Source organism: Glandiceps talaboti, chromosome 3 (assembly GCF_964340395.1).
Source record: "Glandiceps talaboti chromosome 3, keGlaTala1.1, whole genome shotgun sequence".
Lineage (NCBI taxonomy): Eukaryota > Metazoa > Hemichordata > Enteropneusta > Spengelidae > Glandiceps > Glandiceps talaboti.
In genome coordinates this window covers 16,625,885-16,645,441 of record NC_135551.1, presented here as the reverse complement: position 1 = coordinate 16,645,441, position 19,557 = coordinate 16,625,885, and the positions used below count along the sequence as shown (strand labels likewise).

The window sequence follows — 19,557 nt, the reverse complement described above, 5'->3', positions numbered from 1 at the left end:
AAACGAAAGGAGTTTTCAATGCGAACGAAGAGGGCGTTACAGCAGCCGAGAAAACTGGTAGCAAACAAACAGAAATAAGGTCAGTCGAGGTGACCTTCAGCATGTGTTAGGTACAATTTTACTTTATTTGCTCAAATTCAAGAAGAATGTTTATAGTTCGTCGTGTCGTACACAACGGTACAAGTCTCACTCCTCAAAAACAACCTTTTGATAAGACAGTTTACGATCTCCTCACACATTTTAGTCGATCATGTCGTGTGACATCGAAAGTGCGACTAAGTCATTCGACATGTTCGTCGGGTTCATCGATTGTTTTCTCCAGTGATGGCAAGAACTCAGGCGAACAGAATGGTAAGTTCACTCTAAATGTAAAGTCTATCGACATTTTCTCACCTGTCATGGTGTATTTCATCATGCAAATGGTGGTGGTGGTATAGAAGCAATTTTGAGTGAACCTCCCGGTTTCCTTTATTTGTTGGATTTTTCAGAATGATGAGTGCCCCCCCCCCCTAATTATTTTGTCTATGGAAGGAGCCATGGTGAAGCCTTGAACTCCACTAAAAGGAATTAGGCTATAGACCACGTAATATGTGAATCCAGAGCTAGTAAATAAGTTAAAGCAGAAACTAAAAGGTTCCTGAAAATTAAGTTTATGTTCCACATCATGTGTTTACTGGTAACTAATAGGTATGTTTATTATAGGCTCAGCTTGTACTAGCAAGTGATAAGAATTAAAAATAGAATACTAGAAAAAAAAACATTTATCAAGTGATACTAGATAGGATAGTAAGATTTGTTCAGTCTATGTTTTAGTAGTGCTTCTATGTAAAGTCAACACATCCTCATACAGGGCTCGAAATTCGCGGTAGTCCCGCGTCCACAGACTACCAATGTTTGTCTCTGGGCTACCAAATTATGTGAGTGGTAGCCCAATTGGGCTACTAAGTTTTGAATGAAACTGTGACACCCTGACTCCGACACCTTCCCGGGCCGGGGGCCTCCGAGGTCGCAGTCATGTGGGATATGTTCTCGCCAAAATTAGCGTCAAAATCTGTGCGTCTTTTCCAAATTTGCATCCACACTACATGTATATCAAATGTACACGAAATACATGTACACTGTACACGTCATTCTTCCGTTCATCGTATACACAGCTTGTACTTCCAAAATGTCACTACAAAACATTTATAAGCAACAATATTCTGTATAGCGATTTAATGTTATCTTTCTGTACTTTCAATTTCCCATGGTAATCACTCTCTGGAAATCTGCTCTCCGGCCCGGGCCCTTCCGGTCCTTCTCGGAGTCACTTTCGGTACAGCACTACTGCAGTAACTAAATTCCATAACATGAATGACAGCTTTAACTTTCAACTTGACAGAGACACAGTTGTAATGGTGTTTGATAAAATTTTATGCTGATGAGAACTGTTAACTTGGTATACACCTACAGATTCGTTTATTCTTGAACGATGCCTAAAACATTCCGTGTGTAAACCACGCTCACGCAACCCCTGAGAGCATGCAGTGAATGGTAAATTCACGTAATGCATTCGATCTAGTAGTAGTAGTAAAGCTCAAAAGAAAGTTGAAGTTTTAGTGAGAATGAAATGGTGACATGATGATTTGAATTTGTCTGAGTGAAGTTTTCAGCATGGACCGTCTGCTGATGTGGTCTTAGACTCTGTATGATTATCTCTTCGCCCATGAATGGAAGGGGCCGTCATGTATTAATACAAATCCTGTCTAACCCGTCTGTTAATAAGTAACCAATCACGTGGATAGATAATGATAACAGCACATAGTTTCTAAACTACCCAAGACGTAGTCTCCACATCAGGAAATGGCCATGGGGCTTATGAAACTGTTTATACGTTCTCCATACGTTGAATCATATTCAAATTTTACAGGTCTCACTGCACCAAGAGATTTAGATAATAGTTACAATTACGAACTGCGACTACATATTTTTTCTTCATTGCAATGATAACCGTACGTTGTAACAGTAAGCCTCATACGGTCCCTCTTTATGACACGTCCCCAGAGACACATACATGCAAAAAATTGCGTCCCCAATGTCAAATATGGCATGAAATACACACAAATAACGTGTTAACGTGACTCTTAAGTTATTCAATCAATCATTGAATTCAATACACCATGATATAGTTATATACACAGACACCATTAATTTAGGAATGCATGCATATGGGCTACCAGTCATTGCTCTCGGGCTACCAAATTTAAAAGATGGTAGCCCACCTGGGCTACCAAGAAAAAAAACGAATTTCGAGCCCTGCCATAGCCTTCCAATTTGTTCAGTAACCCTCTACTCTAAATAAGTCACTTCTTCTACATGTAGTTCTAGCCCTACAACCCTTTGACAGCAATAAGTGTCACTCATCAAAATACATAAAACACATATTTCCAAATAGAAGAACTCTGTTTTCAGTTCAGGAATATATGACTATTGGTCACCATCCTTGGGTTACCACTCTGTGCAATTGGTAGCCCACTAGGATTACCAAAGAAAAAAAGTTAATTTTGAGCCCTATCAGTGTCATTTTTTTTTTTTTTGGTAGAAATTTGCTGTTTCACATGTAATAATAATAGCAGAACCCAATTCTGAGTTGCATTGAGTTCCAGTGTGGGTACATTCATGTAGGAGTACTGTATTGGCACTTATGCTTGCAGTGTTTTCTGATGCACTTTCACTCGCTACATGTAGCTCATGAAAATATGGCCACTATACAAGCACTTTTGCAAATAGTACTGCAACAGTGCAAGTATCCTACACTTGTAACTCACCTGTTTTGAGGTTATGTCATAATATTTCTATCTTCACAGATAATACTATGTTGCCAATGAAACATATCCACAGAACATATGCTACAAGGAGGGGAATGCAACCAAGGAAACCCGATAAAGGTAAATTGTATTTATTTTCAATTTTTTTTAGTAAAATGAAACTGCAGTGTTGTAGCCAGCCTTTTAAAAGAGTGGCACATGGTGTCCGAGACTTTCATTTCTCTGGGTCATCACAAATTTTTTGGGGACATTATCAAAAAAAGCACCAATGGCATTGTAGCACAACTACAGTTTTTAAAAATATTTACCCACATGCTGATTCATGATAGATATTTGCTGACTGATTATGCAGTTGCCTATCCAACCCTGTTGTTATCTACAAAAAAATGTATGCAATATACGTGATCACTTGGCTGTTGCTATTGGCATGGTCATGTTGCTAAACATATTTGCATACGATTTTAGTGTGGGTCATCTATGACCCATCACTTCCAAAATTGTGGGTCAGATCAAAAAAATGTGTGTCAAATGACCCCCCCCCCCCCCCTGGCTGCAACACTGAAACTGTTTTAACTAGCAATTGATAAATTTGATCATTGGAATTATGTCAAAAGTGATGTTGTACTGTAATGATGATCTTGTGTATTGTTTGAATATTTCAATTATTCACCTTTAGAGTTACATCAGTACAGAACTCAAACCTAGTGGTAGAACCAGAAGAATAACTCCTAATAATGCAGATACATGTAGTGTCATTGAAACTTAACTATCTGACTTCACTGAATCCGACTCTATAAGTCAAATTTGCTTTATGTCTTTAGAAATGAGAACACACAAATGCAAAAGAAAAACTTTTCCTGTTTTTAAAACCATCCATAATGTATTTGCTGACTTGTATCATTATGTGTGACAGCTATCAGACATTATACTATTTTCCTTTGGTGTACTCAAATCAAGATTTTTATAAAACTCCAGTATTACAACCACACATTTCTGTTAACAATGTTTCAAAACTGTAAAACAAAAACCCTGTCATGTTCACATATATTTGTGCATATCATTTCAATCTTTAATTCGGTATTCAGCTAACATCTATAATACAAATTATCATAATCCATATAATCATGTATTGCTATGGAGAAATCGCAAGCTTGGTTGTACGGCTCACAGGCAATCCTAAAGTCGAACCCGTTCCAGTGCACGTCCTCGTTCCTCAAAACCCATACCCAAGCTGTTAAGATTATTATAGACTAAAATTTACTGGTTAAAGAATATTTATATCTAGGGATTCAAAAGACACATTTTACCTCTCATTTTACATAAAAATTCAGTACCACATTAGCATGATGTGTATATCAATTGATAATATGTTTGTTTATAAAAATGTTGAATTTAAACTTTTATTTCCAGTAATTGATGGAGCTTTCAAAGACTTTGATTTGGATCCTACAATGTTTAAACTTGGTTTTGAAGACATAGAAGAACTCAAGGAGTAAGTAGATATCCAATCTCCATACATTTACATGTACTTTGTTATCGGGATACCATCCTTAGGTAGCTAGCAACAACAATTTCATTACTCTAGGGATTCTACCAATGCTCCCATTTTCCTGTCAAAGTTAAATACAACTGCTGACTTCAGACCATGGATGAACAAAAGTTGTTACAAACAGGGAAAGTAAACAAGTAAATTGGATTAATAACACTTTGCTTGCAGCATGTTGGAACAGCAGACACTGGTTTGATAAGAACAGTTTCATGGCCTCTTTATGTGTACATGAAATGGCAGGGAAACTTGAAATTTATTTGTGACCTTCACGTGAACTCCTATGTAAAGTGGCCCTGAAATAAAACTGTTCTTATCAAATGATTGAATGTGATAACAAGTCTCTATACTTCATATATACATGCTGTGCCAAGTGTTATTAATCCAATTCAGTTGTTCACTTTCCCTGTTTGTAACAGGTTCTGTATGTCCACTGTCTGATGTTGGCATTTCTATAACAATGAGGTTGATGGTGCTTGACACAACTTTTTGTATGATTAGTATGATTTTTGCAGCTTTTTGAAACATCTTAGTAAACTTCCAAATGTTGAAAAATAATTTCCTGCCATTAGTACATCAGCAGGTGAATATTGCAACACATATGTGAAATATTTACGTAATTTTGGCTACCATTGTACAAATTGGAAGAGCTCTTCAATATCATTGGCACAGATACCCCACCACTGACATTGGTGTTTGCAAAGTCAGTGTTAAAGAAATGGTGAATAATTCTTTAGGCCTAAAAAAAATATTGCTTGGTTCCAGTTACCTGACCCCATCTATTTTTTCACTGCTGACCCTAAACTCCTTTTTTTACATATTCGGGGAAAAAATAATAAATTCGCAAAAACTGTGAAGTCCCACAAGAAATAGTGGATTCAGAAACTGACATCAACTTGAAAAGATAATATAAAATTGTTTTGTAATGGCTGTACATTTGATGGGGAGAAAAACCAATAACACAGAGACCATATGGAAAAGAACGGAAATCACAACTACCTGAACTAGGCACACATAAAAAAAAAATTACCTACCCCCCACCTATTCTAAAATTGAGCGTAATCGAAAGCACACAATTTGTTTAGGGCTTAAAGTAAAACTATTTAAAACAATTTGGAACTTACAAAGAAAATTATGCACTCATATTTCATGAAGATGGATGTTAAATCCACTGAGAGAGATCATCTGTGGTAAAATGAGAGAGATAAATGAAAATGTGTAAGTACAAAAACAGAAAGCCATGATATATGTACAATATTTATTTTTCATTTATTTGAATACAGTTTGTAATTTTGATTATGTACATTACTCCACTCATTACACCATGTTCTACTTTTCTCTTTCTTCTTTCCAGTGCTGATGAGAAAGTGAAGAAAATATTTTCATTAGAATATGCTAGCAGGGTAAGTCATCTCACAAAGAAATAGGATATATAGTTATACTATTTCACTATATCATATACAGTCTATTTCACAATACCATGCAGCTTTTCTGTTTGATACAACCATACAGAAACCATCAAAAAAGTGCATATGCCACACTTCAGTAGCAAGATAACATTTGTTGCTACATTTAGTCAAAATCAAATAAACCATTTAAATGTATTGCAACTCCATGCAGATATTCGGGTGCCAATGTTTTTCCTTAGTATCAAACACCCATGAAGTTAAGAACGCATACATGTCCTTTGCAGTGTTCATTTGATGTCTGTATGGTGGCATGTGTAGTTCATTTCATTTAGACAAAATGTAACAAAAAACTGTACTCATTCAATCTTGCTATTTTAAAGTCCAGTTTCTTATTGGTTTCTGCATGGTTGTATCAAACAGAAAAGCTGCTGGTATTGTGAAATAGACTGTAAATATCCTACCTACACAGTGAAACTGAAAATCCAATAACACCTTCTGATTTTGTTTTATGTAGTTAATTTCTTACACTTTTCTGATATTTGGCTGATAAATAGACAGCATTTTAAAAATCGTGGATAACAATTATTGGTTTGCTGTAAATTTTGAAAGAGATAACCAAAACTTGAAGATTATGATGTAAAATTTATCATATTTGGTAAGAAAATAAAAACCTAACATAGACCAGGTGTTCAACTTGAGTCAGCTCTGCTCTGCACTGTACTGTGAGATATGTCATGTCACACTCTGCCCTCAACAGTCTTGCTCTTGATAATCTTTATGACCCAGATATGGGTTTTGCAGACCGAGGTTGCACGGCAGAAGGGCCTGACTTTAGGAGGGCCCATAAGCAGTACTACAGAGGTCTGCAAAACCCATATCCGGATCATAATGGTTTTATCATATACGCCATGTAGTGGCATGGAAACATCATTTGAATCACATAATCACATAAATTGGCACTGAAAGATTATTTTATTTGCAGAAACGTTTAAATAGTGAAGAAATTTACAATGCCAAATCACTGAGTGAACGGATATCGATGAGGGCTCCACTTGCCATATTTGGGCAAAGTGTGCTGGGCCGTGATACAGAAAATTATTGCCAGGGTTCAGTGTGCATGCTGTCCATTGAATTATATTGGGTATATATTGAGTATATGATAAAAGTGTATATGGCTCCCAGTGCAGTGTACATGTACTTTACAAATTATTTGATCACAAAGTACATAATGATTGTCAGTTTCAAGATATTCTGAATCACTCAGTTCTTATTAATGAAGATCTTAAAATAACCAGAAAGAGCAATGTGTTATGAATTCCAATCACTTTTTGTTTTGTCTTTACTACAGCAAGAGGTACAATTCAAGAAAGGTACAATGTTAGTTGACAAAGTCAGAGAAGATGAATTCAAACCTTCACATGAAGCAAAAAGTAAGTGATTTTTACATGTACAATCATAGAAACATTGATAATTTGTGAAACTTGTCTGAATATGACGACATGTGTCCATTTACATTCATCAAATTGTGGGTCATTTCATGTTTGAAGCTCAAACTTGATGTAAATAAGCTATTGGCAGCTACACATACAAAATCGTCATTGATCACCACAATTTTGACAATAGAATTCAATACAAATTACAGTACTTCTTCATATCAGATGTGAGTCATACCACCCAATGACAGGGGTGAACAAATCATTTTGTGAACTGGTGGTCCCCGGACCAGTGCCTTAAAAAATCCAGTGGTCCTGCTGAAGGAATTAGTGGTCCAAGGTCCCGTTAATGTGAAACATTAAATCTTACCTATGAATCTGTATATTCAGATGACTTTTTAACATAGTTATTAACAGTAAGGTACTGGTCTGATGGACCAGACAAGGTAAAATTTGTGTGGTCCACCCAAAAAAAAATCACTAGTCCTAGACCCAGTACCAGTGGATTTGTTCACCCCTGAATGATATATGTGAAGTACATGTAATGTGTGCATTTATCAGTTTTGAATACATGTATGCATAGTTCTTACTTAAATATGATCATATGTTAACAATCTATGGAAGCCACCGACAACCAACCACAAACTATAAACTATAACTGCAAATCGTATTCATTGGAACAATTTAATTCGGGTATATCTCCATTAACTTCTGATAATAACCCAAAGCAATTCTTTTCAACTTTTCACTTAAATATTAGATCACTTTCAAAGCATTATGATGAGCTTGTTTCCTTTTTATGCAATATACATCATGATTTTTCTGTAATTGCATTGACTGAGATATGGTTGCACAACAATGACTGTTCCCTTTTCACGCTCCCATGCTACAAAATTATCACATGCAACCGCGTACATACCAAAGGTGGGGGAACAGCATTATACATTCACAATTAATTGTATTTTTCGCAAATTAACACCTTTAGAATCCAACATTCAGAATCATTATTCATCGAAGTTGGCATAAACAAAGAAAGTGTGATAATTGGTGTAATTTATAGGAAACCAAACACACCAGTTCAAGAATTTCTTGACAGCTTAGAAATCTGCCTTGAGTCTATTTCCTCTAAAAACAAAAAATGCATTATAATGGGCGATGTTAACATCGACACAAGTCAAAAGAATACCCTAATTGCAAATTATACTTCTATTCTGAACAGCTACAATTTTGCACAATTGATAGACACTCCCACCAGATCAACTGTATCCAGTAGCACGACAATTGATCACGTGATAAGTAATATAACTGATTATTTTATTGAATGTGGTAGCATCCACACCGACATCAGCGACCATTTCCCAGTCTTTGCACACATCAAACACTTTGAGCATGTCTTCAATAGTAACAATACTTTCTCCAAATGTGATTTTTCTAAATATGACAGACAGGCCTTTCTATCTGATCTTAGTAACATCTCTTGGCAGTCAGTTTATGACTGTGATGACCCAAACATAGCATACACCATATTCTGTGATATCTTCTGTCGTCTCACTTCAAAACATGCTCCTACAAAACAGTGCAAAACCAAAAATCGAGGATTTCGTAAACCCTGGATATCAAAAGGGTTACACATTTCTATTCGCACAAAACACAAGTTATTTTCAAAAGTAAAGCGGTGCCCGAACGATTTAGAACGTTTTAATAGTTACAAAGTATATCGTAACCTTCTGACAAAACTGCTTAAACTAGCAAAGAAATGTTACTATTATAGAGAAATTTTGTCAGCAACAGGCAATACAAACAAATTATGGAAAACAATCAACGACATGTTAAACAAAAAACAAAGCCAGATGTCATCCCCAAAACAAATAAGAGCATGTAACAATACAGACACAATTTTAACAGAAAATGGTGATATTGCTGAAACTTTTAATAATTTTTTCACCAACATTGGGCCATGTCTTGCTGCAAATATAAATTCCACCAATAATTTTGCTGGTTATCTCACTGATAACTATCCAAACTCAATTTTTTTCCACCCAGTAACTGAAAATGACGTCGCTAAACAGATTAATCGTCTTGATTCAAGGAAAGCTATGGGTCTCGATCATATACACCCCAAACTCGTCATTGACTCTGTTCATTTCATCTCACCACCACTAACTCACATTATTAACCGTTCTTTTCTTGAAGGCGTTTTTCCAGACCCCCTAAAATTTGCAAAAGTTACACCCATCTACAAAAATGGATCAGTACTTGAAGTAAGCAACTACAGACCAATATCTGTGTTGCCTATTCTCAGCAAAGTTTTCGAATCCCTTGTTCAGAGTCAATTAACTGTTTTTCTTGAAAAGTATAACATTCTACTAAATACTCAGTATGGATTTCGTAAAAAGCATAGCACTAAGCTTGCCTTAATTGATCTAGTTTCCGATATCTCAGACAAAATGGACAAAGGTTTTGTTACATTTGGTGTTTTTATTGACCTTAAAAAAGCCTTTGATACCATTGACCATAACATTCTAATAAACAAACTTTTTCACTATGGAATAAGAGGCCTTCCACTCCGTTGGTTCAAAAGTTATCTGGAAAATCGTCAACAAGTTGTTCAAATAAATGGCACAACCTCTTCACCAAGACAGGTGAATTGTGGTATACCACAAGGATCTATCTTGGGACCTCTTCTTTTTCTGATCTATATTAATGATATTAACAAATCTACCAACGCTTTCAATATTCGTCTTTTTGCTGATGATACAAATCTATTTCAACACTTTTCGTCCCCAAATGTAAACCTTTTCGATCAAAACCAGTCTCTTGACCAGGTATACCTCTGGTGTAATGCAAATAAGCTTACAATTAATACAGACAAAACAAACTACCGGAGTTTTCCGAAAACTAGCCCTGGGCCACTATTCGGAAAATTGGCAAATTCGGAACCACAACAGAGGAACTAAATAGAAGCCCAGGGCGATTATTTGGCAGTGTTTTAATCAAGCCAAAAAAATGCATTCGTCCACTCTCGCAGAGTAGGTATTGCCCAGATTTGCAATCTTGGGTTTTACCTATCCGAGAGTAAAGAAGTCACAGTACGAAAAATCCTCCGTTGTACTGCACTTGACTACACTATTACCGAGTAAGTGTGGTACCCTCATATTTAACATGTTGAAACTCAAACCAAACGGCCCTTTTCAGGGCCACCACATACTCCAAAAAGAGAACTACCATTACCGAGCCACCGGCCAGCATTTTGTTGTCTGTCATCACTGTACGATCGTTTTATGATTGGGAAATTAAAAGTATTTTTTCCCTTGGAGACAAAAAACTACCAAACAAACCATCCCCACTCAATCCATGCTGTAAATCTCCATGAACTCATTTATACATGACATTACACATTACATCAACTCTCACTTGATGTTAAATTCACTTTGTGTTCCCACTCGTAATGTAACATGCAAATTACCCTGACCTATTTTTAGACGCAGTGTGTCATTGACAGTGACGTCTGCGGATCATCCTGAGTCATCTGCCGGCTTGATGATCGATGTCAGCACAAAAGTGTCTGTACCTACCTTCACGGTCACATTCTTCTCGTGGAAAAAACGTCCATTTTTTATTGGCACTCTAAGTTTATGGTTTTTTCAACTGAACATTCGAACTAAATAAAAACTAACGTTACCAATATAACAAGGCAAAATTCTTGCTGTAGTGAATCTGAAAAACCAAATAGACGCCCACTCGCCAAATAATCGCCCATGGGCGACTTTACGGATGGGCTTGTTTTTGGAAAACTCCGGTATATGCTTATAAAAACGCCCCGGAAAATTCTCAACTTTGAAGGTCGCCTTTATATTGGAAACAAACCTATTGAAAGAGTATCATCAGCAATATATCTAGGTGTCTCAATCGATTCCTTCCTAAATTGGAAGTCTCATATCGAAAAAGTGTGTAACGTAATCAATCCTAAGGTTGGAATCATTTCTCGTATTCGTCACTATGTGCCAAGATCTGTTCTCATACTCCTTTACAACACTTTAATTCTACCTCATCTTAGCTATTGCGTGGAAGTGTGGGGAAACACCTTCCCAACAGCACTACACCCCCTCCTTCGTCTACAAAAAAAGCTTGTCCGCTTCATAACTTTCTCAGATTACCATGCCCATTCTACTCCTCTCTTTCATCAACTTAAAATTCTTGATATTTACAAACTCTGTAGTCTTCAAACTTGCATTTTCATCTTCGATTTAATACACAATCGCTATATTCACAATCTTGAGCATTACTTCGAAGTTCATTTGACCCATAACTATCCAACCAAAGCAAGATCCAATGCAAATTTACCAATCCCTAAGGCCAACTTGACACAAACTCAGTATAATTTTAACTACGCAGCAGTCAAGGCATGGAACGCAGTACCCCTACCAATTAAATCGCTTCACAGTCGGGAAAAATTTAAGTCTGAATTAAAACAGTTTTTATTCAGTTAGTGACATTCCATATACATGTATATAGCCCATTTATTTATTTGTGACAGCAGTGATTTGTAAAATTTGTACAACTTTAGTTTATGAATATTTAGTATATGTATGAATGTATGATTGGTTTGGTTTGTTTTTTCTATGAGTGAGTGTGATGCGTGTGTATATAAAGAACATTTGTTATGTATATATTTATTTTTATAACAGTGTAACCAGCAATACATTATATTAAGCATGTCAGTCAGGGCCTTGGGCCTCGATTAGTTCAGAAAGAACTACTGTCCTTGGTCCTCACCAGAATTTTATTTTGTCCCTAGACGTTGTATTTTTTTCTCTCTTTCATTTCTATATATTTATTCAATATCTGTATAATCTGTATAAGTTCTGGTGAAATAAATTTCAATTCAATTCAATTCAATTCATCATAGCATAGAATGGCAGGAACAAGTAACAGTTTGGAGAAAAAGTTCCGTAGAACATGGTGATTTAGGTTTTTGATCTGCCCTGTTTGACATCACATAGTGACAGGTGAAGATTTGTATGTATTTATGTCATAAACCTGGATTTACAATGACTTTTCTTGAATGCTATACTTAAGCAATAACCCCCTCCGAAGGCGGGTATACACGAGATTTTGGTACAATTCGTGACATATAGCACGAGCCGAATGGCGAGTGCTATATGGAGCGAATTGTACCAAAATCTCGTGTATACCCGCCTTCGGAGGGGGTTATTGCTATTATATTATATCAAAATATGTGTCTATTTCTTCTAAATGTGATTCTGTGGTTATTTATATGCCTGAAAAGGCGAATTCGCACGTACAGAAAAAGATCGTCGGTAATAGATCGTCGGGAACAAGCATATTTTGATGAGTGGATACGTTCATGTCGCCCAAACACACACACTGCATGAACACAAACCATACACTACATTGCATTGCATTGATAAATTACTTTATTTACATCATATAATGCATAACGAAAACGCGTTGAAAACTAGCAACGAAGAAAACGGGGCAAGGGGTCAAAGAAAGTAACAATTTTGTTTGGATATTTACATTAAGAACAATACAATCTTGTACACAAAATAGATGTCTCGGCGTTGAATCAGTGGAATCGGAGAAAGCTCGAGACAGTAAATCAGAGACGCGACGTTACACAGTCTACTTTAATTTAATGGTTAACAAATTGAACATTGACTGAACCTGAAAATGTACAGTTTTGAAATAATCCTGACGCACTTGACTGATGGTTAAAAGTTAAATTGGTATTGCTTGATTCAACGAGAGCAGGACGCTGACGGCTCGTTGCATGGGAGAACTTGTACCTTATCAGCCATGGCCAGTGATGTTGAAGCCACTGATCGATCGTTACTTTCGATCGCAAGGTCATCAGTGGAATTATTTGGACTACTGTAACCCAAACTATTGGACAGGATACCTGACATACCTTTACTCTGAGGAAGTGTTAACTTATTGGTATAAGAACGAACACTAGCTTCATTTTTGTGAGTACTATTCATATGCTAGTTTAGGGGCCCATTTTACCACTGTCAGCCGTGGTAAAATGGGATTTTACCACAGTTATTATCCAATCAGAATGGCGCATAGTAGCATGATATAATATAATTATGTTTTTAGGCGACATCTATGATATATTAACAGTAACCTATTCTTCTGTATTTTTCTACAGTTGCAATCCTAACAGTAAAGATAAGGAACTTAGCAGAACATATGAAAGAAAATAAGAAGGTAAGTAATCTCTCTCTGTAGAATCACAATTATTCCCAGCATAGGTACACAGTAACTATTTCAAAGTCTGGTACAACATGTATATAGTATACTTGTCATACTGGATTCCTAAGATCTTAATTTTAACAAAATATTCAATTCATATTAATATGTTATAAAACTTTTCAATTTTGAACGCAAACAGTTTTAGTAAGCTGCGTCTACAGCTTTCGTCATATATACTACATTAATATAGCTAATACCACACAGTTTAACTTGCATAGAAATTTGACATTCATAGTTTGATATTTGCTAACCATTGATGATGTTAATCCATACACACTTACCTAACAATACACACACACAGATACATAGTGATAATACATCTATTATCAGTCATCAGATATTATATTATCCCACCATTTCAGTATTGTGATGCATTTCAGTAGTGTAAAGCTTTGTAGGTTCTTTAGAGGGTTACCCCCAGTACATGTAATCCTGAAATGTCAGATATTTTCAACTTTTGTGGACTAAAGACATTTTATCTGAATAAGTTTATGTGTGTTTGAATTTGTATGCATGTCTTTATCATGATTAAAAGGGTATCAAAACCATGTGTCAGTCTGTCTGTCTGTGTCTGTGTGTGTATGTATGTGTGTGGCTGTCTGTCTGTCTGTCTGTGTGTGTGCCTGTGTCTGTCTGTCGGTTTGCCTCTGTCTGTGTGTGTGTGTTACAGAAAAAGTTACGATGCCATGTGTTGATGTAGACTGTCGACAGTCATTCGTGCCTTTTTTGCTACGTTTCATCTAACTCAAAGTCGTCGCCTCGCTCTGTAGCACTGAATACTAATGTGAACTGATAGAAACTGTGATTGCTGAAGGCATGAACTGTGACTGCATGCCAAAGGCACTCCTGCACTCGCTGATCAGTTCACAGTTATAGTATTGCTCCAGATCAGAGCGAGGCAATGACTTTAGATTTAGATAAGACGTAGCAAAAAGGCATGAATGACTGTCGACAGTCTAGTGTTGATGTTGATAGCAATGATACGTAGATGTAAACATTACAGTGATGCTGGTGAACAATTTTGCAAAAATTGATTATGGATTACATAATATCATTATACTGATGTCGATAACACTGATTTCAATGATTAGCATAACAATTGAAAATATGCTAATAACTTACATCCTATTGTTTTCAGGATAAAGTGAATAAGAGAAGATTATATATAATGATTGACAGACGAAACCAACTACTGGGTTACCTTAGAAGAAATAACTACGATAGATTTAAATGGCTACTTGAAGAACTAGGGATTCAATACTCGGTACCCCCTATACAGATTATTAGAGTAACAAAACGACAACTAGAAGAGAGATCTGTAACAAGGAAAGCATACTTTGACAGAAAGAAAGCACTTTATGAATATTTCAAACAAAAAATTGATGATGCAGATGCTGAAGAAAAAGAACAGATGGAGAAGAAATCATGATGTTTAAATGAAAACGTTGACTTTTGAGTTTGTTTTGTATTCAGATATTTGATCTACCCTATTTCTTCCACATTTGGTCTGGTCCTATTGTTGTTTTATTGTGGACTTGTCAATTTGATCAAGTATGGGGGGGGGGGGGGGGGGGTGTTTTAGGAGACTACAAATTTCAATTACAGCCCCCAAATTTCAAACTTTAGGAAGCGACCCTTTTTGAAATATGCATCTAAGAGGAAAGGTTTGTAGACACCTTGTGATGTAGTCATTTAAATGTATGTGTTGTATCAATCAATAAAACACATGTTCTTAATTAATTAATTAATTAATTAATTATTTAATTAATTAAATGGTGTGAGTTGATTTGCATTTTTAGTATGTCAGTGTCATTGATCGAGTGTGATTAAAATGATGAAGGCCATATTCCTGACCAATCAACCAATTACAGTTTTCAATGGAAGTATATGTATGTAGTCCCCAAATTTATACTGGCTAGTTGAGGAAAATACAAGTTACATATTGAACGATCTTGTCACCAAGAAGACGAACCATGTAGTAACAAAACTCTCCTGCATGACTATTTTCTCATTCAATGAAAGAAAACATTAAAGTGGCCATATAGCTGACGACTGGGTATTTATTTTGGATTTGTAATTCTTCAGGCAACTGTACTGTGTTTTCCTACTGAAAAAAAAAAAATGTGAAACGGCATCCTTGTTTGTAACTCAATAAGATACAAAAACCTTAAAGGTGTAAAAGTTTGCTAATGTACGTACATTAACAAATATTTTAAACAGCTTTAATGTTTTTATAAAATTATTGAGTTACACAAAATGATTTCATATATGTTCTTTTACATTTTTTCAAGTATAAAAAAACATAGTAGAATTGTTTTATGCATTATAAATCCCAAATAAATACTCATTTGTCATCAATATGGTCATTGTAATATATAGGGGAGTTATTAGCATGTTTAACAAGAGCCACATTCAATCAAGTAACATAAACTAAAAGTCACATAAGTTATTTGGTATATATAGTTGTATGATCTCAAAACAGAATTATGAAAATAACTGAAATAATGGCACGTTTATACAAACTTCAAGTATTTGAAAATCATTTTATTAATATGTGAACAGATTGTCATGACAGAAGGAAAATAAAATAAATATCACATCAGCACATATTGTACAAGTGTGTTTTGCACTATAAAGCATCATAACCAAAGATCAAGAATAGATTACTTAAGTATCATATAAGAGAACTACTTTCACAAATACATACACACAATTTACATGTATAATATATACAGTCAGCAGTATTTGTAAATATGTACTGATTTGAATATTCATACTTTTTATTGAAATCTTACCAAAACAGACACATGACAGAGGTTTGCATGCACACACTCATTGTTACAAACATACATACAGACAGACAGACAGACATACATACATACACACACATGCATACGTACACACACATACATATATATATACATACATACATACATACATACATACATACATACATACATACATACATACAGACACAGACAGGCATGCATGCATACATACATACATACATGCATGCATACATACATGCATACATACATACATACAGACAGGCATGCATGCGTGCATACATACATACATACATACATACATACATACATACATACATACATACATACATGAGTTGTGACTTGCCTAAATGTAGACCACTTAGTCTATAAAATACACCCTTTGGTCACCATGTTCTTCTTAAATCCCTGGTATGCATGTAGCATAGACTATCAGAGTGCAATCCATACCTATATTTACAGTTTATGATTCCAGCACTGGACTGTCATCATAGAGTTTGGCATTGATTTGTTGTTTAGTCAGCGAGTACATGCAAACAGATCTTAATATGTAAATATTATATTCAAACAGCTGCTACTGTATGACATCACCTCACACATCCACACCTACTAATATGTTATGTACAGTGTAATTTACACAATGTGAGACCTAATGAATTTAATCATATATGATCATTAAGATTACCTAGACCAACCAGCGACACTTGTCTTTGTTAGTCCACGGAGTTGCGATACCAACAAATAGCGCCCTCTATGACTGAATAATGAAACTCAAATTCCAGTGTACAGTAATAATGGGCTTTAGACTGCAGTCACAATAGCAATGGAACCACTGGGAGAAATTATTTTGGCCATTTTTTTTCCCTTCACATACTCAAAAATTGATATGCCACCTATAACAAGAATTGTTCGCACAATCCCCCCCCCCTCCACCACAACAAATTGTGTAAGGTAAAAAACGACTGTTTTGGATGTTTTATTTTGTTCAGTGAGTCAATTTTACTCTTCAGTGATATTATCTGCCTGTATCTCAGTCATACATACTAATTCACTGTCTCCCCAATTTTGCGCTTCAATTTTATTTCAGCATCCCCTCTCTTTCAGCACATAATGTTCCATGCCCCCTCCTAATTTCTCCACAACCGCCCCGCCCCCCACGCACACACACACTGTAAATCCTGACCACAGCGTTAGATATGGACGAAACTATTGATTATACTTTGAGAGATAATACTGTTAGAAACATCTTCTCCCTTATAACATTACTGAGGTGATACAGATTGGTACCCGTGTTAAAAACATACCATGATTTCCAAAACTATGATTCTTGGCCAAGGAAACCCGGCGTTGAACCATCGACAATAGTCTCTCAATTCTCAATAGTTCAATGTTAATGTACACTATTTTTCTGTAATTTTAAAATTTGTGATAGCTGTATGATTTCCTGGGGTGTGATGTTTCTTTGCAAAATGTCTTGAAATATTAGCCATGGTAGGAAAAACAAATTTAAGACTAGCTATCAAGATAATAAGACTTTAATTTTATAGATTACCTGTACATTTTACACCTTAGACTGTTTCTATATTTATGTTTCGAGTCATTAATTCACAAAATATTGGATTTTCTTTCCTTTATAGATCTTTAGGATGCTAAAACAATGATGATGTTGTTGTTGTTGTTGTTGTTGTTGTTGGCGGCGTCGTCGTCGTCGTCGTCGTTGTTGTTGTTGTTGTTGTTGTTGTTGTTGTTGTTGTTGTTGTTGTTGTTGTAAATCTGTAGACACGTTAATTGTGAAAGGTCACAACACGGTGGAGTTTATAATAGTAGGGCCTAGGCGATTCCAAGCAAACGGACACTCTGGGAATGGTGCATGTATACCTGCATTTGAACCACCAATGTCTGACAGTAAGTTGCGTTGTTTAGTCCATCAGTGCCAGAATATATCTGTAATGAAATAAATGAAGTATACTTTAAGATAACTTTACAATTGTTATAGTTGTGATTGTTGTCACTTTCAAGATGAACGCCAATTATGTTGTCAATACAATAAAGTGAATTTGTCCTGTTGAACATTTCTGAATTCATCAATATATAGAGATACGGCACGTCACATCTCTGGTACATAATCAACGGAAGAGGAGGGCGAATCACTTAGTCGCACTGTATGGATACCGCAGCACCCACCGATCCAGATGTAATGAAATTATTGTCTAGTTTGTACTTGGAAAGAGTGATTTCGTGTTAATGTCTGTACATGAGTGAGGAAAAGGTTATTTGTTGTGTACTTTTCGCGGTTTATTTGCTTTTAATTGTTCGATTTGATCGTTTTGGTATGAGATATGTTGTGTCATGATGTGTAGCCGATATCAGGCAGTCAGCGACTTTGAACAAGAGTTTGAGTCGAAATTTTTAAATTTCTTCTTCGTTCTTGTAAAGGACGGATGTTGTGTTCTTTGAACATTTTGTCATATGCTACTGCGAATGATGAATAGGCAAAATGGCTGACAAACCGATGACGTACGTTTCTCGAGTAAATTGACACACTTTGACATTGACGTTCTCCAGTTTGGAATGTCGTTGTAACATGGCGAGGATGGTATATTGAACTACAAATGTATATTGTAATATGTCGCGATCGGGCGAGGGTGATATTTCCTATTTTTCTTAATAGCGCCATCAACGGTTAGACGTTTTCGAATGACGGCAGAAGATTTAAATCTTTGATTTCATACAGATTAATGTAAAAAGTAAATTGACTGTAGTTCTGTTTCAAGGAGTCAAACCCGAAATAAACTGAAATCCGTCTTTACATGACATAAGCAAGTAAATTAACGTTGACAGGTGGTCATAGAAAAGAGATTCTTTGTTTTATCATTCGCGGTGACGCTGAGGGCGCTGTTTTGCGAGAATCGCAATTTTCTACGCAACCAATCGAGTTGTGGTTGCTCAAGTCGGCAGGAACAGACTGAAAAAAGAAGTCAGGCGACAACGCGGTAAACACATAAAGGTAACGTACTTTGCGATCTTTCCTTTGATTTATAATTTCTAAGTGTTGATTTTTCGTTAGTTTAGATATTTCAGCGACTGTTAGTGCCAGTACAATGACAATTATTGCGACGTACTGCATTTCTTTTCCTCTATCTAGACTCTCGGTAGTCAAGGTTCTGAAAATGGCAATGAGCTCCATTTCGTTCTGTGATCAACAGACGATGACTTTTACTCTTCAACTGTAGAATTAATTATTATCAGGAAAAAAAACAAGATTTTGATATTTAATTTGACGACTTTGGTTCTCCA

At 35.8% G+C, this 19,557-nt stretch overlaps 1 protein-coding gene across 1 annotated transcript; it reads left to right on the top strand.

The window, feature by feature from the left end:
- The first annotated feature begins 84 nt into the window (after positions 1-84).
- LOC144432890 (small ribosomal subunit protein uS15m-like) lies at positions 85-15,020 on the top strand. Its single transcript, XM_078121192.1, has 7 exons — positions 85-351; positions 2,847-2,927; positions 4,218-4,299; positions 5,708-5,756; positions 7,111-7,192; positions 13,371-13,429; positions 14,613-15,020. The coding sequence occupies exons 1-7, from the start codon at positions 147-149 to the stop codon at positions 14,901-14,903; spliced, it is 849 nt and encodes a 282-aa protein (XP_077977318.1). The 5' UTR covers positions 85-146; the 3' UTR covers positions 14,904-15,020.
- Positions 15,021-19,557: the final 4,537 nt, after the last annotated feature.